This window comes from Hydra vulgaris, chromosome 07 (genome assembly GCF_038396675.1).
Source record: "Hydra vulgaris chromosome 07, alternate assembly HydraT2T_AEP".
NCBI classification, from domain to species: Eukaryota; Metazoa; Cnidaria; class Hydrozoa; order Anthoathecata; family Hydridae; genus Hydra; species Hydra vulgaris.
In genome coordinates this window covers 13,001,601-13,025,820 of record NC_088926.1, presented here as the reverse complement: position 1 = coordinate 13,025,820, position 24,220 = coordinate 13,001,601, and the positions used below count along the sequence as shown (strand labels likewise).

Sequence of the window (24,220 nt, the reverse complement as noted above, 5' to 3'; positions counted from 1 at the left end):
TACTGGAAATATATTAATTTGGCTTAAAAGTTAACTGAATATTCGGAAACAATTTGTTTATGCAGATGATAACGTATCATCTAATTTGTTAAATATTTCATGTGGAGTTCCTTAAGGATCCATATTAGGACCCCTCCTTTTTCTAATATATGTTAATGAGCTACCGAAAGCTTCTAACCTAATGAAAATTATGTTTGCTGATGATTCTAACTTATTTCTTTCTCATAAAAACATTTTTTCACTTTTTAGCAACATGAACATTGAACTTGCCAAAATTTCCGAATGGTTTAGATTAAACAAACTATCATTAAATATTGATAAAACTAAATGGATTCTTTTTCATCCTTATGGTAATTAGCAACAGCTGCCTAGCAACTTACCCTTTCTTTTTATCGATAACATAATTATTAAAAGAGTTCTAGTGACAAGATTTTTAGGTGTATATATCGATGAAAATCTTAATTGGAAAAGCCATATTGCTAACTTGTGCAATAAAATTTCAAAGAGTATAGGCATTTTATACAAAATAAGAAACTTTCTAGATAAACATACCTTAATTCAGTTATATTATTTTCTAATTCATTGCCATATTAATTATGCAAACATTGCTTAGGGTAGCACTTATAAAAGTAAACTTAAACCTCCCTATCGGCAACAGAAACGCGTAGCACGCCTTATAAATTTCAAGGACCGTTTTGCTCACGCCAAGCCTCTTTTATATGATATAAAAGCACTCAATATACGTGAGTTAAATGTTTTTAATATTCTTTGTTTTATGTATAAATACAAGACCCACCTATCACCCGTTTCTTTTCGTAACTTGTATTTACAAATAGATAGAAATAAATATATTTTAAGGAACGATAATTTAATTCGACAACCATTTTCTCAAACCAATTTTGGAAAATTTTTTATTTCATTTCGCGGACCATTTTTATGAAATAGTATAGTTCTAAATACTTCTAAAGATTTTTCTCAAGAATGTAATTTTGATTCTTTTAAACAAAATCTTAAAAAACTCATTTTTTCAACTGATTACTTAACTACTTTTAAATTTTAAAATTTTTTGAAAATCCCTTATCTATATTAGTATATGTATATATTTAATGTATATTCTTTTTTATTTATTTATTTTTTTTTTTTTTTTATCCACAAGCAATTAGCGGTTTCTCTGTGACAAGACCTGATGGTCTTCTTTGAGTAATCCGCGTTCTTTATATTTATTTTTAATATTTATTTCTTAACAATATCTTGACTTGTTAACTTTTATTATTGTAACAAAGTTTTGTTTATTTAAATTGTAATAAATATTATAATAAAGAACAAAAAAAAGAAAAAAAAAAGAAACGTTACTATTGGTTAAACAATTTTAAGTTAACAAACTTGTAGAAGTTAATAACGGTTTATTAGGAAAGGTTTATATGCTTGGAAAGGTTTATATAATATAAGAGTTTAAAAAATCCCGAAGTCCCAATAATTATAAGGACAAGTGGGACTCCGAACTCCGGGTAAAAACAGGGACTCCTGGACTCCGGGCTCCGACTTCACATCCGTGATTTTCAGTGCCAAAGTTGATCGCGCCTTTTTGTAAATAACCCTTAAGTAATACGCGTGATGGTTTAAAAAAAAAACACAAAAAAACGCGTAATAATATTTTAAAATTACCTTGTCTTTTCGGTATTTATTACTTAATTAGTTTACACTGGTGACATCTTTAATGTTTTTTTGTATAAAGATTAACGTAATGAGTTTACCTTTATTTGGTAACATTTGCTAATAATTAGTACTTAACTGTAAGCCATTATAGCAGTAATACTGTTATACTAATAATAATTATATTCAGTAGATATATTTATATCTCCTGTAGATATATTTATTATTTATATATATACAGTAGATTCATTTATATCTACTAAGTATAGTATATATATAACTACTGATTATAGTTCACACTGCAGCTTCTAAATCATTCTTAAATATCTCAGTTTTACCAATTTTTTCATTTTTTTTTATTGAAATACCTTGTTAACTGTGTTAAAATTTTTATATAATATATAATGTATATAATATAAATAATAAATTTCATATAATATAAATAAAAATAATAAAAAAAATAATAATAATGGTAATAACAATAATAGTAATAATAATGATAATATATTTTGTTTGTATTTACATATGCAAATAATATTGCATACTATATATATATATATATATATATATATATATATATATATATATATATATATATATATATATATATATATATATATATATATATATATATATTGTTTTTACTATTATTATTATTGTTTTTATTATATATAATATATATAATATATATATATATATATATATATATATATATATATATATATATATATATATATATATATATATATATATATATATATAAATATATATATATATATATATTGTTATTATTAGAGTTTTTATTATTAAAATGTTTTCTTTATTCAAAGTTATAATTAAAATGAAATTTTAATCATATCTTATTATAAATGGAGAACACTGAAGACATTACAATAAAATACCAAAGGCTAGGGCAAGAGTACCAAAAGGTTTTTTATACTGATATAAGCTGATATTATTTTTTCTTTAATTTGTGGTATTATGTAATTTAGATGTAAATGTTTTTAAAAATTCTTTTTTCTTCTAGACACATCATTGGCCCTAATAAAGTTTTTTTTTATTATTATTATTACTATTATTATTATTACTATTATTATCATTATTGTTATTATTATTATTGTTATTATTGTTATTATTATTATTATCATTATTATTATTCTTATTATTATTGTTATTATTATTATTTTCTATAACATCTATTTTTATTAAGTGAGTTTTTGCAGTTGATAAGTAGAGAGAGCTTCAGTATTCTAGTTTATTTCTGATAAGAGTAGTATATGACAGTGCTAGTAGTTCTTTTGGAAGTAATGAGGATGCTTTTGTTAAAACACTTTATGTGCCATTGCATTTATGTATTGTAGAACCAATAAATTTTGTTTTAGAATCTGTAGCTATTTGGTTCCTCATATATATGTCAAGGCCGTAGATAACTTTTTTTGATGTTTGAGCTAAGTAACTTTGAAACATAAAGAAAACTCCATATTTAAGTATGTTCATCTATATGAGGATGCTATGCAAAAAATTGCAGTGTTTAGAGACTGGGACAAAAACAAAAACCCAAAATGTTAGCCTCCCCAGCCCCAAATAGGAGGGCAACGAGTCAAATTTGAATTTTTTTTTGACTCCTTGCGCTCCTATTTGGGGCTGGAGAGGGGCTAATGTTTTGAGGTTTTTGTTGGTCTCAGTCTCCAATCACCGCAATTTTTTGCATAGCATCTTCATTCCTCATATAGATGAACATACTTAAATATGGAGTTTTCTTCATGTGTCAAAGTTGCTTAGCTCAAATATCAAAAAAAGTTGTCTACAGCCTTGTACGTAATTTAAAAACCATGCTAATGTTTTTGTACTTGAGCCTATATCTTGTATAAAAAGTAATTGGTGTGTAAATCTGTGGCACCAGATAAAATGTCTGTGATAAGTGATTGAAAAGTGTTCCATTTGTGCTACTGTGCATTGATTTATACCAAGAGCTCATTGCAAGAGCTTGTTTAGCAGCTTAAGTTTTTCCTAAATCAAATTGTTCTTTATAATAAGATGTTGATTGCCTTTGCCATGTCAAAGATCAGCTAATTATTTGGATAAATTTAGGTCTCTAAGATGTTTTTAGTTTAGACCAGACTTGTTGATTAGAAACATGAACATAATCTTTATTACCTACATTTAGAAGCCTGTTGCAACTCCTTTTTCATGAAATATTTTTTGTTCTGATGATTCAACAGGGGTATCATGTAAATCCTCAAATATAAGGACAGGAAAGTCATTTATAGTTCCAAATTGAATTGCTAATGGTTTAAAGACTTAATCCACTTGGTGTTGAAAAAATTTTACATAACTTTTTTTTTTACTTAATCTACTCTTTTTCTATCTTTGACAATCAAAAAAAAAATAAAATGTTTTTATGCTGTTGTTGCCTTGACTTAGCATAAAATAAAAACTTTAAATTATTGGTCATTCAAAGATTCATTTGATTTAACTTATTATTTAAATCAGGTTTTACATATATTATATATATATATATATATATATATATATATATATATATATATATATATATATATATATATATATATATATATATATATATATATATATTACATATTTTACATTTTCAGATGTTTTTACATATTATAAATATGTACCAGGTAATTCCATTTTTACATTCATTACCAGGTAATTCCATGTTAAAGTAGAACAAAAAATTATATTTTTTCACCTGGCTTTTTTTGGGAATGCTGAACCCAAAATTTGTTGCATAATGTAGAAACAGGTTATTATGACAGTACACATTCATGTTCTATTTTCCCAAGTCATTGAGACTTATTGACTATACCATAAACTGACTGAGGACTGCCCACAATTAGAAATACAATGGACTGTCAAACACTCCAAGGAATTCCAGCATCATCGGGAAGAAGATCACCTAGAATTTGCAAAGTTGATCTGAAATTAATGTGTTGGATGGCACTAGAGCTGGGTTTAAAAAGAGAAAGCATTAAAAAAGAGTTTAAGTCAAACTGATACTAGTTGCAAATACCAGTTTTCTTGATAATATAAAAGCAATATAGCTGCAGTATTGTTGCAAGTGTTGTAGACTTTAGCACCAAGCCACTAATAATGGTCACAAAAAAATTCCGTTTTAGCTCATCTTTGAAATTATACAATTGAACACTAGACAACACTCAGTTTTAGATGACTTTGCTAAAAATTTTATAAATATGAAGAGAGTTTTTTATTTTACTTTACAGGCAGGCTTCATAAAATCAAATTGGATACAGCAAGTTCCAATACTGCAAAGGGAAATTTCTAGTACCAGGTGAGAAGTTTTGTTCTCAATGCGGGCATAAATTATCATCAAAGAAAGAATCAGAAAAGATGGAGATAAGATTTATTAAAGATGGTATGGATAAAAAAGAAGTGGGTCAAAAGAAAAACAAGTTTTCTGTAATGTCCTCCAATATAATTGCTATGTTAAAGAAAATAAGGATTGTTTTCGCTTTTTAAAAATGATGCTCAAAGTGAGGTTGATGAGCATCTCATCTCATCCCTCCTCACTTTGAGCACTGGAAACTGGTCTTAGATTGCTAAAGTAAACAAAAATGCAAAGTAACATGGTTATTAAGATTAAATTCTTTTTTTTTAAATCTTTAATGAATGAAATAACAAAAAAATGTTATGACTTTTTTTATTTTTTTGTATGGAAAGGTGTTTTGAAAAATCAAGATTGCTTGGAGCATTTGGTTTGCTTAGCAGCAACAAAAGATGGGGGGGGGGGCTGCTTGTTTTTAACATGTAAATGTAATCAAAAGTAGTTATAATGTCTTTCTGCAAATGTTTGTAGCTTACAATAACTCAAAAGAATTCACATTTAATATGACAAATAAAGTTATAAAAGTTACGATAAAAATTAAAGTTAAAATTAAATAAAAATTAAAGTGCAAATAAATTATGCTTCACATTTCTGTTGTCAACAATAAATAAACTAGCTGCATCATTGAATCTATTGTTGATAATTACTTAATTTTGATTTAAGTGGAGTGATTAGGAAATTTTGCTAAATAAGATCTTTTTCTCTCATTTTATATTGAAATATCTATCTAAGAAAATATTGAATCTAGACTTTAACTATGAGTATGCATCTAGACTTTACCTATGAATGTGCATCAACATTTGTAAAAAAATTGTTACTACAAAATAATTATATTTTATTAATAAAGTTCTTTTGTAATTTATGTTTATTGTTTTTTATTTAACTATTGTATTCTTTATATCTTACATTTATAGTTATGATAATCTTATTTTTATTATTTTAGGCTAGAGCCCAAATTACTGTTCTTAAAAAAGCTGTTATTGATGAACAAGCTAGTAGTAAAGCAACGCAGGTTGAATATTTTGGATTAAAAATTTTTTCTTAGACCAAATAAACCTATTTTTTGTTGTTGTTGAAAAATCCTAGTTTTAGATAACTGTAGATACCAGAGATGTTTGTATAACTTAAATAATTTAAAATCTTCCAGGAGATTCTCAAGCAACGTGATCAAGAAATCAGAAAAATTCAACAAGATATTGATAGTTTAGAATTTAGAAATTCACAGGTTACAATTTTATTCTATTTGTTACATTTTTAATATTTTACTTTATTACAATAAAGATAGTCATAACTATTATTAGACTTACCATATATCCTGTTTTGACCATAATTGTCCTGGCTTCATACCATTTGTCGCAGTGCCCCAACGATTTTTATTTTGCCCTGTTATTGTCTTATTGGCTTTATTAATGAATATGTATGAATATGGATTTTAAATCTGATCATGGTAAAATATCTAAAATATAGACTGATAAGCTAGTTTCAACATTGCAAGATTGATAAAAAGCAGATTTTTGTTTTGACAATTGTAACACAAGTTTTGGTGGAGTACATAATAATGGTAAAAATAAAATACACATGCTCTAACATACACAGGCTCAGAACGTTGTGTTAATACTGTTGATATTGGTTGTGGTGCACATATTGTGCAAAATACACTTTAGTCTGCTATGGATAGTCTATCAATCAAAGTTCTTGTAGTAAAAATACATAAGTATTTTCATATCTACACAATTCAAGTAACTAAATTTAAAGAGTTTTGTGATTTTGTAGATGTGGAATACAACAAAACAAGTACTATATTTCTTTCTCTGTTGCTGGCTTGGTTACATTTGAAGCACTAAAGTCATATTTTATTTCTCTAGAGAACTGTCCATCTACTTTGCAAGTCTATTTTGAAAGTGAAACAGATGAGTTATATTTGTATGTATGGACAGCTAAATAATTTTAACAAAACTATATTCACTGTGAAAAAAAGTCAAGTGAATGTAACAAAAAAAAAAAATTCCTGTATACTTAGGCTGGTTCTTCTAATGATTTTAACAAAACTATATTAGTTATGGAAAAAAGTCAAGTGAATGCAACAAACATTATTTTAGTACTAAAAAATTAAAATCTAGTCTCTAAATCACATAATGAATTGGGAGGATATTGTATGGTCTGCTGAAGCTCTAAGCTTTAAAAACTGCTTTACTAAAGTCATCCTCGAAGGCCAACATTCTTCTTTATTTCCAGTAACTTCTGGGGTACCTCAAGGTTCTATTCTTGGTCCTATTTTGTTTATTATCTACATTAGTGATCTTCCCGACAACCTTACATCTAAAGTAGCTCTTTTTGCTGATGACTCAACTTTATATTCCTGTCTTGACAAAAATCTTATCTTTTTGATCGCTTAGAACAGGCAGCCAATCTTGAATCTGATCTCACTTCTGTAACTGATTGGGGCTCCATTCTCTACCTCTACAAATCTCTTAATTATCTCTGTATATTTGCTGGTTCTTCTAATGATGTTCTTTCTCTTCTAGACAAGATCCAAAAACGCATTGTAAACGTAGTTGGATCTGGTCTATCTTTTAAGCTTAAGCCTCTTTCCCATCGTCATAAAGTTGCATCTCTTTCTCTTTTCTACAAACACTATAATGGCCGCTCCTCAAAAACTTTTATTTTTAGTTTTTTTCTCTGTAAAAGACTAAACAAATATAAAATCTTTTAGTTTTTTCCCCCGCACTTTAACCCTTTGGAACTCTCTCCCATCTTCATATTTTCCTGACTTATACAACCTTCAACTTTTTAAGTCTTCTGTCAATTGTTTCCTTGCTCTAAAACTCTATTCTTTTTTTCCTAGTAACTCCCAACTTAATAGTGGTTGCTTGCAGCCTTGTTGGGAGTGAATCAGAATAAAAAAACAACAAAAAAAAAACAACAACATACATGGTTAAGATGATTAACAAAAAATTAATATTGAGAGTCTTTTTTATGAGATGCCAAGTGCAAAAACTTGTTTGTTTTTTTTGCATCAAAAAAGTAAGAATAGAGTTCATAGAAGATATTTGCCTATGTTGACAAATTGGTCCAATTATTCAAGCATTTTCATGAAAAGTATATTACATACCCAATCTGGTAAAACTTGCTGAATACATTTTATTACTACTATATGAGTCATGGTAAGTTATTCCATTATTCTACATACTTTTAAGACTAATGCCACATTTTTTTCAACTTTTTATACCAATTGTAATTAAACATTTCAAGCAGGTATTCTAAATATTATTTAGATAGATACTAATATCCAAGGTACTAATATCTGCTGATAAATGATGCTGAATCGCTACCATAGCTTTTAGGGTTTTTTAAAGTTAATTATTTAAAAAAAATTTTTTTCATAGCTTCAAATGGTAGACAATATGTATAGTTTCTCTCTCTCTCTCTCTCTCTCTCTCTCTCTCTCTCTCTCTCTCTCTCTCTCTCTCTCTCTCTCTCTATATCTATCTATATATATATATATATATATATAAAAATAAATATATATATATATATATATATATATATATATATATATATATATATATATATAATTATTTTTCTACCACTTACTAAAAAATATTGATGTAAGGAATAAGTATAGAAAGGGTGGGTGAGTAACTGGTTTACCAAGACATGATTTTACGGGTCAGCCGGACAACTTTCAATTATTGCTTAAAGTAAGCTTAGCTTACTTTAACTTTCTCTCAAAAAGAGAATAATCTTTCAAGATACATCTTTCAATACACTAAGTGTGAAATATGGGAATACTGATACGTGGAGTGGAAATATTGGGAATGACCTAATATTCTAATAAAATAATTCAAAGTTTGTTTAAGATAGTTTTCTTTTTTTCAGCTTTCAAAGCGTGTTGAAATCTTGCAAAATGAATTAGATAGCTATGAAAAAAAAGGAAATAAAAAAGTGAGTGTTACTACACTATTTTACTATGTTTTAAAATGTATATTTACAACTAAATATATTACTTTCTTATGTTTTTTTATAAGTAATTTACTGTTACCTGTATTTATTTATTGTATTTTATTTGGTTTGTATTGTAGCAATTATTTACAAATATGAAATAAAATTTTTTATTTTTCCCAAAATTGGTTGGAAAGTTCGAATAAAAAAATTTACATAATGATTAAACCAATAGAAAAAGCTTAAAATGCACTAACTTTAGTAACTATTAAATAAAAAAACATTAAATAATTTTGTTCTCTTTTTTCTAATCTTTAAATTTGATAGAATAAAAATTGATTAAAAAAATTAAATAATGTAATAATAATAGTTATAATATAGTTAATAATAGTTTTCAATCAAGCACATATATATAGGAGCCCCCTTGCATTTTCTCAGTCCATCTTTTTTGTTAGTTACAAAAGATTTTTGACTAGATTTTCATATGTTTTTAACAATTTTAAGAAAATAAACTGTATTGTATAATATGTATATTGTATATAATATATTGTGTTAACAGAGGGTGAATAAAAAACAAAAACAATTTTTTAAATAAAGAAAAAAACTCAAAGGACTGTCAAATTATATTTGAGATCTAAATGAAAAAAATATTAGTTTTGAATTAAACTGGTCTATTCTAAAATTAGCACCTACCTTCAATAATCTTTCCAAAAAGTTTGCAAGAAAAAAAAAAGGTTATCCTTTGGATTAAAGAAATCTATTATCATTGAACATAATTAAAATTTTTTTCTACTTTTCGACTGATAAAAATATTGCTGGCCTAACAATTGTGAAAAGTCTTGTTTACAATAGGTTTCATTGAGTCTGTTTATATTTATGCAAAATATATGCAACTGAGGATCGAGAAACACCTGTCAGTTTTAAAATGTCAATTTGTAACAATGAAGGATTTTGAAGAAAAGTTTCTAAAACTTTTTTTCAAAAGTATAATGTTTGTTCATTTCTGATAACAATGATAACCATTACTTATTATCATTACTTTCAAACAGCAATACATTAGCTTCCATTTGCAAAAAAAAAAAAAAATATTTGTTAGGTAGTTTTTTAGTAATGATTAAAGTGTGTTGAATGTCATTGTGTTCAATCGATAAATAAAACATTAGAGTTGATTTCTAAATACAGACATGAGTATAAGAACCTTTTAAAAAATCATGAAAACAAACAATCAAATAAAAATTATTAATTTTTACAAAATACTGTTAACTTCCTGCTTACAAAAAAGTTAATAAAAAATTTATTTTAATAATTCCTTAATTTCCTGTGAAATAATTTTTTCTTCAGTTCAAATCTTTCAATATTTTGACAGTTTTCCTAATGATACTGCTGAAGCAGAAACCTCCTCCCTTCTCATAATTCCCTTCTCCTGCTCCATACCACTGCTGCACTTGTTCTAAATTTAAAAAAGTTCTCTTTAGCGTATAATGAACATTTAAGGTATCAGGTTAAAGATGAATATTATATGCATGAACTTTAGAGTGGCACAGGAGATTAAACTCCATTTTCTAATGATATATTGCTGAGACAAATTATGCTTGTTTCAAGTTCAAAATTAAAAAAAAACTTTAGAAGTAACTTTTTTTTTATACTTCCGTTTTTTATACTTCCATTTAGAAGGTTAATAAACTTACACAATTTTTATGTTAACAATTAAATTTGATAGATCCTAAGTTCTTTTAAAATTTATTTCAAAATTTTTGAAAATTTTGAAGTGATACATAACATGATTAAAAAACAATTTCATTCTTGATTAAGTTTCTATTAATAAATTGTAAATTTTTGTGTAGGCCACCAAAACCAAAATTGGTTACACAAACTCTTGTTTGTTATGGCATGATAAATACTACTTATAGGAAATGTTTAATCTTGATATCACTATAAATATAAATGAAAGTATTAAAAAAATCGTTTTGTGTTTTTCACATTCTATTTGAAATATCTTGTTTTCACATTCTATTTGAAATATCTTGTTTTCACATTCTATTTGAAATATCTTGTTTTCACATTCTATTTGAAATATCTTGTTTTCACATTCTATTTGAAATATCTTGTTTTCACATTCTATTTGAAATATCTTGTTTTCACATTCTATTTGAAATATCTTGTTTTCACATTCTATTTGAAATATCTTGTTTTCACATTCTATTTGAAATATCTTGTTTTCACATTCTATTTGAAATATCTTGTTTTCACATTCTATTTGAAATATCTTGTTTTCACATTCTATTTGAAATGTCTTGTTTTCACATTCTATTCGAAATATCTTGATACTTTTATTAAAAGTTCATTTCTAATTTAGAATTTTATTTGGCAGTTCTTAAAAGTTTTAAGAATGCCCAAAAAAACTTCCTTAATTAGAAAGAAAAAAAAATTGTATTTTGTAAAGTATTTTTTTGTGTTATTTAATCATTAAAATTTAGTTGCATAGAAATTTTACAATCAACTAAGCAATTATTAATACTTTATTGCAATGAAGTAATCTTGTTTACTTTTTTTTAGCAATCTTCTCAAACAAAAAATGTAATACATGAACAAGAGCTTCAAATGAAAATTAAAGAAAATGAAAGACTGCATAAAGAGCTTCAAAACTTCAAGGAAGAAAATTTGTTAAATATTCAACTTCTTGAATCCAAACTTGAAATACTTGAACAAGAAAAGCAAAGTTACGACAAAACAATTGAGGATTTGAATTTGAAAAATAATTATGCAGTTGATCACCTAAAAGAAGAGTTAAATTGTTTGCAAGAATGTTTAAAAAAAAGAGATGAAGATTTAAATCTTGCAAATATTACAGCAGAAAAGTAGTTAGTAGCCATTTTTTCTGATTAATTTTAAGATAAATTACTTACATAAAATATGTGATGCATTATTATGTTGGAGTTGTTTACCCAATATTTTATTCTTTCTGTTTTTTTTGTTTGTTTTTTTTTTGATTCTCAAATAGTTAACAATGATATAATATTTGAACACAGTATATATACAATAGTTATAATATAAACACAATATATATAATCAATATTTTAAAAACAAACACATTACATATACAATAGTTATAATACAAACACGAATAAAAAAATTTACTCAGCATTTTTAAAGTAGTTGGTCAGCTTTACAAGAATAAAAATTTTTATTCACGTATAGTAAAAGCAAATGCTTTTTTTTTTTTTTATTCACCCTAATATATAAACAATAGTTATAAAACAAACACAATATATATATAAAATAGTTTGCTAAAATAATTTAATTTGCTAAAATTTTCTTGATATTTAGTAAACTTCAATTAAACAGTATTCATCAAGAGCTTCGATGTAAACTTGGTAACATGTTTTACTTTTTTCATTTATATATCTACATATTTTCACTACATATATATATATATATATATATATATATATATATATATATATATATATATATATATATATATATATATATATATATATATATATATATATATATATATATATTCATATAGCCTGCTGTTACAAAAAAGTGCCACTGCATCAACTGAGTGTTAGGTTTGGGCAAGCTATCTATCATTTAAAAAAAAAACTTTAAGTTTTTAAACTTTTACTAGTCTGGTTTATTAGCATTCTTTTTAAAACTACAGTTTATATATATATATATATATATATATATATATATATATATATATATATATATATATATATATATATATATATATATATATATATATATATAGATCTATAGTTTGTTGTCTTTGGGAAGAGCGGAAGGAAAAAAGTGATTCTTACGCCAACACATAGGTCACTTTTAATAACTTTTTACTTTCGTCCAACATTTGCGTGTTGGACGAAAGTAAAAACCATTAACTTAATTACAAATAAATCGTTTTTTAAAAAAACCACAAAAACGCAAATTTAATTGACCAGAATGTTTTAAAAACATTCTGAATGTTTTTAACAATATAAACAATGTTTTTATTTTTATTTTTTTAATAAAATGTTTTTATTTTTAATTTTTTTAATAAAATGTTTTTATTTTTATTTTTTTTTATTGTAAATCATGCGCGGAGTGTTGCTACATCGACTATCTTATAGCCTGACTCGCAAGGGAGTGCTGCTACATCGACTGACAAATAGCCTGACTCGCAAGGGAGTGCTGCTACATCTACTATCTTTTAGCCTGACCCGCAAGGGAGTGTTGCTACATCGACTGAGGGTTTGGTTGGGGCAGAAAATATCTTTTTTTTGTTTTACAATTTATTTTTAGAATTTATACTCTATTTATACTCTAAAACTGCTATTTTTTCTTGAAAAAGAAATCTGGTCTGATTAAACTGTCAATATAAATAAGTATTACTGTTTAAGTATAAGTTACTTTATAAAATAAGTTGTTACTGTTAAGGTATAAAGCACAGGTATAAAAAAAACTTTTTATAAAAAGAACTTCAATGATAACTTGCTTTTTTTAATAAAATTTTAAAACTATTTTAATATACATTTATGTTAAAAGAATTGGTGCCTCTTACTGAATGGCAATCAGTTTTTGTCTCCCCTTTTCTTTGTCTTCCCTCTTCACTAAATGGCTTTTTGTTTCTGATCAAAGCTTGATTCTGAACAATTATTGAATTTTCTGAACAATTATTGAAAGTAATCCATAAAAGTTTTAAAATTGGTCAATAAAAAGATAAAGGGCAGTTCAGCAAGTTTGTTATTGTTCTTATTCAAATTTAACAACATAAAATAACTTTAATGACTGAAAATAAACCATAAGATCTTACCAACTAAATGTAAGAAGCTGCAGGTTTTTTTCAAGGTGAAGTCCACTCTTTTTTTTATCAAGGTGAAGTCTTTTTAAGGTTTCTCTTTTTAAAAAATTCAAATTTTTAGACTTATTATAGTGTGTAGAAACAGATTGGTAGTGTATTGGAACAGTTTATTATAGTGTGTAGAAACAGATTGGTAGTGTATTGGAACAGTTTATTATAGTGTGTAGAAACAGATTGGTAGTGTATAGGAACAGTTTATTATAGTGTGTAGGAAAGTTGTGAGAAAAGAACTTGCACAACATTTTTTTCTTGTCATCTCTGAGTTCTATATCTGCAAGACATAATAGAACCAAATTCCACATATATCTCTCCATTGATTTAAATGTTCCTTCAATCCTGTTCAATGCAAAAATATTTTTAGCTTCTGATGATTCTACTCGCTTTATTTCTTTCCTTTTTTTCGGCCAGACTTTTATTTCTTGAAAAAGTAAAATGAATAGTAAAGAAGACAGTACAAAATAGAAAAATAAACTCTGCCATTCTATTAATTTATTTTTTGTAAACTATCCACTGGTTACTACAAAATTTTAGATAATATTAAGACTTTACCATAGTACATGCATAGGAAATAGATCTTGCAACATAAACATTTATATTTGGACATAATTGTGTTGCAAAGGTAAAAATTTTCGGTAAATTTTGAAAAATGTTAATTAAATGTTAATTGCTGAAAAAAAAAAATAGCATTCAAATGTATTAAAAGGTTTTATCACATGTAATATAGCTGTTAAAATATATATTTTGTGTACTTTTATTTAATCAGCTGACTATTCTCATTTACAACTTGAGATCAAATCTATTTTATTCATGTTTAATAAGAAAAGTTTTAATGACACCAGATTATAGCATTTAAATTGTAGAACAAACACTCAAAACCATTTCAAAACTTACAATAATAAAAATTGTGTATCTGGCTTTTAGAGAGGAATAAAACTATTAAAAATAATATTGGGACATTTTTTATTTTAAGCTTAATGATATTACCCAATGTCAATAAGCTTAAAATAAAAATTTGTTTAATGTAAAACCCTATTATCTAGGAATTCTGCTAACTTTTTGATCCCTGATCATTACAACAGGGTCTCATTTGCTTGTTTTGCATTGGGGCCTCTACATTTTTAATTAATGCCTTTTAATGAGGAAAATTCATTTTTTTGGACATCCACACCAAAGTAAAATGAAGCAGGCATTATTTTCCATTCACATTTTTTGTTTTCAATGGAATGTTGAGAGGCATGTTTTGATGTATTAAAATGAAGGTTGAGTCAAAAATAGTTGGTTGATTAAATACTAGGTTTCATATCTTGTTTTCCTCAAGTTGTTTTGGCCAACTCTTTAATGCTTAAATCAATTAATAATTGGTGGTTAGGTTAAAGATGTGGAAATGACTTAGCAAGTGCAAATAAAGTTCACATACTCTCTGGAGACTAAGATGGTATTTTGTGGGAACACCACCTTGGTCTCCAGAAAGTATATTGGCTAGATCCAGGGCTTGACATGTGTGTCCAGGATGTCTATGTAGATGTCAAAATCAATTTGCAGTCCGGATTTGATAAAAACTGGAGGCATTTTTTTACCAGTCAACTGTAAAAAACCTCTCTTCCAAGAACAGTTTTATTACTATACTTTTTTAGAATATTAAAAACTTTATTATATTTTTTAAGTGTTTTGTCTTTTAAAGTGTCTGTAATCAGGTGCCACTTCACCCTTTCACTTCACAGCAACTTGTGAATCATCAACTTCCAAGCAACTTGTGAATCACCTCTTCACCTCTTGGCTTGGCCTTGAGGTCCAGCTTCACCCTTCCAATCATTTTCTCATTGATAACTCCTTGGACATGGGTGAGGCATTCATGTACAGCTCGATTATTTAGTAATTCTGGCTTGCCATGTTGATAAAATTAATACTTTTTATTTATTTTGATCAATGACCCACAGAACTCTAAAGTTAAAATAAAAAAATGAACCATAAAAGTCTAAAAAATTAAAATTTTAGGTGCCAAGGTTTCGAATGTAGTGCCACATACTGTATATAAGCTCATACTTATCTAAAAATTTTAATAAATTACCATAATGAGATTTTCCCTTATCTTGTTCCATTGGTGGCATGCCAAAAAGTTTTAAATTTCCATTAATATTTACCAGAATCTCTCAAAACTCTCTGTTGTTGTTTTATATTTTTATTAATATCCTGCAAAATCTTTTTATCAAAATATGCAATTGTTAGAAATCTGCTTTGAGTTTTTAAAATATCTTTTCAATTGAATTCAACTGAATTTGTTCATAGCAATTTCTTTTTTCCAGTAGATTTAGAAAGTAAGAAATCTTTCGAATTTCTACAAGAACTGAAAACTGTGTCATACAACGACTGCATCATTTCTTGATGAAATATTTAAAGAAACCTGTTGATCTTTTTTATGTTGCATATCTGAGTTGTATTAATCTTGTTTCCATGTTTCTTCATCAGAGCAATTATTAGGTTTTCCAATCCAAAAAAGTTTTTTGGATTAGAAAATGATATTTCTAATTTTGCTACTATAGATTTTTTATAAAATTTTTTTCAGAGCTTTTTTCCATTAGATCAGTTGTCAGTTTAATAAAATAGATTTTTTTTTTTAAAAAAAATCCAATTTTCAAAATAAAACTCAAAATAGATTTAGAAACAGCCAAAAAAATTAATTTCTCCAAATACCAGCACTAATTGGGTTGAAATAACGCAACAAGGTGCTAAAAAAACCAGCCAAGCCAATCTGTTTCTGTTTTTTTTTTTTTTTTTTCTATTATTACAATAATACTAGTAATGTTTTTTTTTTATTTCTCTTTTCAATAACTTTTTTATTTTCAATAACTTTTTTATATTATTTTTTATCACTACTATACATTTTGTCTTAAATTTATAACGTTTTGAATTTTTAATGTTTCTTTTAGAAATATCGACAAATCTTATAAAAGAAAAAATACCATTTTCTGACTATGGTAAGTGTTTCTTTGAATAACTTTTTTTTTTCTTACTTTGAGTACCATTTTCTGACTATGGTAAGTGTTTCTTTGAATAACCTTTTTTCTCTCTCTTAAATTCCTTTATTTGATAAATGTGTTACGCAGTAGTATTTTACTGTTAAGTAAATATATTCCTGAACCTTTATTCTTTGTGTTTGTACCAGGTAATGATAATAAATCCAAACAACTATTAGTTAATTACAATTTATTTTGAATTATTATAAACTCTTCAATTAATATAACAGATACTATTTTACATGTAGCTTAATGTTCCTTATACTTAATATTCTACACAACTTCTTATATAACTCCCAACTCTTCATACAACTTGTAACCTTATAATTCTTCTTAATATTTCTTCTTCTCAATGTCAAACTCTATTTCATCTTCCTCTTCTCTGTTTATATCATATCAGATTTATCAGACGTGTTTCAGTCCAATTGTTCTTAATCGAGTTTGACTGTTAGACACTTCACGGTTCAATGCTTTGTTTAACTATTGATTGTTATTTTACGCTTGACCAGTTGTTACCTTAGTAACAAATGTGATAATTTTAAATTTTAGATAACGTTTATTTCAATGAGTTTAACATACCAGCTTGCGACAGAGAGCATCAGGTAAAAATTTAATGTTGTAAATTGTTATTTGATTTTGAAAATTGACTTAATATTAATATTTTCATATCTTTTTTGTCAGTTCCATAAAGATAAAGGTTTTGGATAAAAGAAAAATAATAAAATTAACCATAAGGGTGACCCAATAAAGCAAAAAAAAAAAAAATTAATGCTGAGGTGTCCTATTGATTTCACGAAGTAACATGAGTTCTCATGCACAATTTTAAGTGATCTGTAGGCTTGTAACAGCTACAAGTAAAAATCTATTTTTAAAAGGAATTAAAGATTTTGTTTTATAAATATGTTTAAGACATTTGATAAGATAATTCCAAACACAGGAAATAGTGGAATATTGCTGATCTGCTATAAAAATGCTTTTGTTTTTATCATTCATATTATTTTATTCATAATCATATTGAACTTGCCCACCAACATCATCATCAACATCCCCCTCCCCCCCTCCCCTTCATTAAAAGATTAATACTAATTATGCAATATGAAGTGCAAAGGGAATGATGGACCTTGCAATTTATGTGACCGGAGATTACTGTTTGCTCTAGAGTAAATAGTTTAATAATGTAAATAATTCTCCCTCCTGTGGTTTTAGAACTATGTTGTTTCTGAAGTTTGGGGGATTCTTTATAAGTTATTACACAACTTATAAAAAATCTCCCCAAAAAAATATTTTACTGTTGGGAACAGCTACAAGTAAAAACTGAGTTTTTACTTGGAGCTGTTCCCAACAGTAAAATATTTTTTTGGGGGGATTCTTTATAAGTTGTGTAATAGATAGGAAACCTAAGCATGTGGAATTTCTGAAAATGTAAATTTTGACTAAACTTGGGCCCCCTTATTAGCCATGGTTTTTAGTATAGAATTTTAAATAGATTTTTCTACCCTTTTTAATTTTAATGCAATGGTTTGAGAAAATTAAAATAAAAAATAAAAAAAAATAATTGTTTTGATTTTCAGCATGCCGTTCAAAATATTTTAGATGTTTTAACAAGTCATTTAATAGTTTTCATGGCAGCACTATCAGACTATCACACATATTTAGAACAGGTAATAATTTTTTTTATTTAAGTTTAAATAAATTTTTATTTTTTCTATTTTATGCTTTATTATGTTGTTATTATCTGTCATTTATTCCTAATTTTATAACTATTAGAGATTAAGGGTTTGTTCAATGGACATTAAGCAAGAAGATGTTAACAGCATAAATATGAAAGTAAGTTTATTATGTGAAAAATTATTTTAACATTATTTGTGTATATAAAAATAGCATATATATGTATAAAAGTTATATATATATGTATACATATGTGTATACATATATATAACTTTTTAATATAAATATTCCCATGTACGCATGCAGGTATGAATTTATGTATCAAAATATATATGTATATATATATATATATATATATATATATATATATATATATATATATATATACATATACATACATGTTGTTATTATCTGTCATTTATTCCTAATTTTATTATATATATATATATATATATATATATATATATATATATATATATATATATATATATATATATGTATGTATATGTATATATATATATATATTGGTACCAATATATATATATATATATATATATATATATATTGGTACATACATATATACCAATATATATGTGTGTGTATATAAATTTATGTGTGTAGTATATATGTATGTACCAATATATATATATATATATATATATATATATATATATATATATACATACATACGTACGTACGTACATACATACATACATACATACATACATACATACATACATACATACAAACATACATACATACATATATATATATATATATATATATATATATATATATATATATATATATATATATATATATATATATATATATATATATGTATATATATATATATATATATATATATATATATATATATATATATATATGTATATACATATATATATATACATATATACTATACATATATACTATACATATATACACATACATATATATATATGCATATATACATATATGCATATATACATATATACATATATGCATATATATATATATATATATATATATATATATATATATATATATATATATATATATATATATATATATATATATATATATATATATATATACATACATATCTTTCTTTTTCTATCCAAATTATAAATATTTCATTCAAGTTACTAATGAATAGATAAATTTAATCTTTTTTTTATCCCTGCAAAGCTAATATAAAAAGTCTTTAAAAACATTTTTTAAATATTAGCCCTACTTTTATATTATTACATATTTTTGTTGCTTAGAGAGTGTTTATGATTTTTGGTTTCTAAGTGTACTTCTATTATAATTAGGGTGGCACAATTTTTTCCATTATTGAAGATTAATTTTTATTGCCAAATGTGTTTCAGACTTATGAACTATTAAGCTAAACTTTTATTTGTATTTTTAGTTGCATTTTTGAATTTTTTTTTGTTAAAATTTTTCAACTTAAACTTACTTTGTCTTTTTTCCTTTTTAGTTTTTAAAAGGGAAAAAAGATCATTAGGTTTAACAGTTAATTAAATTGCAAATGCAATTTTATTGATAGTTTAAATTGTTGATGAAGTATAAGGTTGGCATAAAAAGTTTCAATGAAATAAAACTTCTTATGTGAGCAAACTGAATTTATTATTCATCTAAACTATTTTAAATTTTTTGTTAACTGGTTTCTGTATTTATTTGCAGTATCTTGTATACTCACCATGACACTCTGAAATCATATTATAAATACAAAATTATTATTTTTTTTACTTTATTTTTTTTATAAATTTGTTATAAATATTTTTTATTTTGTCATGTGTTATAATCATGAATTTTATTTTAGCTCTGTAACCACTTACTTAACAATGCTAAACACTCTCGTAAAGTTCAACAGGCTTTAAGAAATTTAAAAGAACAATCTCAAAATGAAACTTTTTTATCTTTGGTAATTTTTTATTTTGATAAAATTTATAACCAAATCATAATGTATGATAATGATGGGATGATGATGATGATGATGATGATGATGATGATGATGATGATGATGATGATGATGATGATGATGATGATGATGATGATGATGATGATAATTATAATGGTGATGATGATGTTAATAATGATTATGTTGATGATATTGGTGATGATGATGATAATGATAGTTATGGTAATGATGATGATGATAATGATGATGATGGTGATGATGATGATGACAATGATGACGATGATGATGATGATGATGATGATGATGATGATGATGATGATGATGATGATGATAACAATAATGATGGTTTTAGTAATGATGGTGACATGGTGATGATGATGATAGTTATGGTGATGATGATGATGATGATGATGATGATGATGATGATGATGATGATGATGATGATGATAATGATGATGATAATGATGATGATGATGATGATGATGATGATGATGATGATGATGATGATGATGATGATGATGATGATGATGATGATGATGATGATGATGGTGATGGTGATGGTGATGGTTATTGTGGTGACAATGATGAAAAAAGCAATAAAAATAAACTTTTAAAGTTTTATTGAAGGTTCTTTTTAGAAGAATTATGCTTTAGAAAAACTACTTGTTTTTTAAAGCAACCATTATTGTCATCAAAATAATTGTGGATTTGCATATGAAACAAATGTACATAGAAAATAGTTGTGTGGTTGCATATGAAACAAACGTACATAGAAATATAAAAAATAATCTTGAATTATAAAGTGCCATCTGTAAAGGGCATTTTCTTTCAATTACAATGATTTTAATTGTTAGTATGAAAATTCTAAAAATGAATTATTTAGAAGAAAAAAAGTCAGAACAACAAAAAACAAAGTTTTAAACAAGGATTTTTCAATTGTTAAAGATGATTTTATGAAGAATTCAACACAGAATTATTTGAGTTTTAAGCAAGTGAAAATATCTAAAAGCAATACTAAAAGCGTTTAAAATGTGGCAATAAACAGCCTGGTGTAAAATATGTTTGCTATTATAAATTAACAAGAAAACTTTTTTTATTACTATTTAATGAAAAATGTTTATGCTTGTAGAATATTTTTTCCAGAGCTGCTTTAAATTCTTCAAATGCATCTTTCTGATGATTTCTGATGTTGGATTGATGTTGGTTTCTTAAAAAGATGACCATAAATTTTAGACCAAAAATAGTAATAGTTAAAGTTTATTGAGTTGAAAAAATGAAACTTTAAAGTCTATATACAACTAGAAAAGATGGAAAAATGCTTTTAAATAATACATTATCAGATGAGTTAGAAAAACAGCATATATTTACAGCCTACTATAATAACACGGCCAGAGATTTTGCTTTTTAGAGCAAAAAATGAGAAGTGTAACTTTTCAAAACAATTCTTCTAAAATCATGATTGTTCACTTTTACTACAATTAAAATAAATTAAAAATATATAAGTTTAAAATGATATATAAATGTCTGACAAATAAGAAACTTTTCTTTTTCTGATGATTTTGTTTAAAAAGAAAGTTATGAAACATTTCTATTGAAAATAAATATAATATATTGTACTTTATTTTAAAATAAATATTATATTGTACTTTATTTTAAAATAAATATTATATTGTACTTTATTGAAAATAAATATTATATTGTACTTTATTGAAAATAAATATTATATTGTACTTTATTGAAAATAAATATTATATTGTACTTTATTTTAAAATAAATATTATATTGTACTTTATTTAAAAAAAAAATATTTTAATAAGAATAATAACTGTAAACTTTATGAACATAAATGTTTCAGTATAATAATTATATTTCTCAAAGTAACATCTTATTAATATAAATAAGATATTATGTATATTACAATATACTAAATTAAAGGTGTAATTATTATAATTCACCTTTGTTATTTATTATTAACTACTTTTAATTCAGCTTTAATCTTTTTCTTTGTCTGCATTTAAAATCCTTTATATTGTTCCTTCAAATTTCATCAGAAATCTATTTTTATTTATTGTTAAAATAAGTTCATTATCTTGTAAAAATTTTTGCAATTTATCTTGTAAATCATCTTTCTTTTTACATTCCTTTTAGACATTGACTGATTATTTAGATGTTTTTACAGCTAAAATACATTCAGATGTTTCAAGTTCACACAAATTAATTAAAAATTTACCAGCATTCATTTGGTGACACATTAAAAAAATTGGCAATCTTATCAGTTTGCAAATGTGAAGTTAAAAATTTTTGATATCCTTCTTTATCAGTAGGTAAAGATGTTCATCTAAATATGACTCTCAAAGCCTTAGACTTACACTTTTGTTAGTTTGAAACTAGAGATGATTGTCAATTTTTAATCCAATCAGCTGATTTCCTTAAAAATAAAGATTTCATGTCACCTAAAATTTCTGCATTTCCAATATAAAAATTGATGTTGTTATTTTGCTTACAGTTACTTATTATCCATCATATATTTATTAATAGGGGAGAAGGGTGACCAAAATTTTTTATTTTGTTGTTAATATTTTGTTTAACCAGTTATTCCTAATTATTTTTTTTAGAAAAGTTAAAAAAACAATTCAGGTTTTGCTATTTTTTGTGGTTAACCTTCTAATAAGGCATACTTTGGCGTGCCGGTTGGGGACCAAGACAAATCTTGAGCACCGCATTTCATATGCAAATATTGCACAAAAATACTTGAAGGCAAACTAAACAGTTGCTTCTTGCTCTAGTGTAAAAAGTTTGCTTTCGCTAGATATTGCTATTAATTTGGTGAATTAGAAGAAATAGTGTAAAAAGTTTGCTTTCGCTAGAAATTGCTATTAATTTGGTGAATTAGAAGTAAATTTAGATTAAAATGAAAAATATTGCAAGAAGTAATAATCTAGTAAATTAATAAATCATAAACTAGTAAGCAAATAAATCAAAATTAATAAAATTCTTTAGAAATCTCCCAGTAGTTGACAAATTTTATCATCATCAGTTTTATCAAAGTTTTCTCAGGGTTGTTTTTTTTACTTGTTTTTATTGAAGTAAACAATAAATTATCTTTTGGAAATTTTCATTAAATGAGATTGACTGTTCAGTAGTCGCAGAAGCAATATATACGCATAAAAAACTTGGATGTTTGTATCATGCAAATATAGTTTATATTTATATTTCTTTGACAGAAAATAAGAAATTGTTATGGGTTTGTATTATGAATAAAGTATTATGGATCTAGAAAAAGGTACAATATCAAATTTTTGTAGTTGATAAAACAATTAAAACAAATAACATTGAGCTTCAACATCAGTGTGGCACTCAATGCAATCAGCTTTGGAAATACCGTCAATTACAAAAATTCTTTGTAGTAATATCTTCATGTAATTTAGAAATGTTTTGGAAAATGTGTCCCATTGTTGAAAATTTGAAAATGTAAATTACAATTGGATCCAGTGGCAAAAACAACTGAAACAGAGGGGGTTAGAAAAAAAGAACTGTAACCTTTACATCTGTTGGCAGTGGCTTTACAGGTGTTTAAGAGAAATTCTTAGCTTGTTTAAAATTACAACGCAGCCCACTTACTTGTGAATCAAATGTCAATAAATATGTTGAAAAAGAGAAAGATCTGTTAAATGTCAAAATGATTGAAGAATGAGATGTTTTCTTTAAGGATACAGATTAATGCAGTAAAGATTACTCTGCAAAATTTTAGGGATACAGTAGATGCAAAAATCCACACAAAAAATACTGCATTATGT

General features: G+C 25.3%; 1 protein-coding gene across 2 annotated transcripts in view; it reads left to right on the top strand.

Moving 5' to 3' along the window:
• Positions 1-2,448: 2,448 nt before the first annotated feature.
• LOC100197936 (protein phosphatase 1 regulatory subunit 21) overlaps positions 2,449-24,220 on the top strand; it is a 45,505-nt gene continuing 23,733 nt past the window's right edge. For both annotated transcript variants that reach the window (XM_065801096.1, XM_065801094.1), the window contains exons 1-11: positions 2,449-2,582; positions 5,967-6,035; positions 6,171-6,248; positions 8,903-8,968; positions 11,522-11,826; positions 12,293-12,339; positions 16,742-16,789; positions 17,378-17,430; positions 18,400-18,489; positions 18,596-18,655; positions 20,325-20,426. In XM_065801096.1, the coding sequence (XP_065657168.1) occupies positions 2,523-2,582; positions 5,967-6,035; positions 6,171-6,248; positions 8,903-8,968; positions 11,522-11,826; positions 12,293-12,339; positions 16,742-16,789; positions 17,378-17,430; positions 18,400-18,489; positions 18,596-18,655; positions 20,325-20,426 (978 nt within the window). In that variant the 5' untranslated portion in view covers positions 2,449-2,522. The remainder of the gene's footprint in view (positions 2,583-5,966; positions 6,036-6,170; positions 6,249-8,902; positions 8,969-11,521; positions 11,827-12,292; positions 12,340-16,741; positions 16,790-17,377; positions 17,431-18,399; positions 18,490-18,595; positions 18,656-20,324; positions 20,427-24,220) is intronic.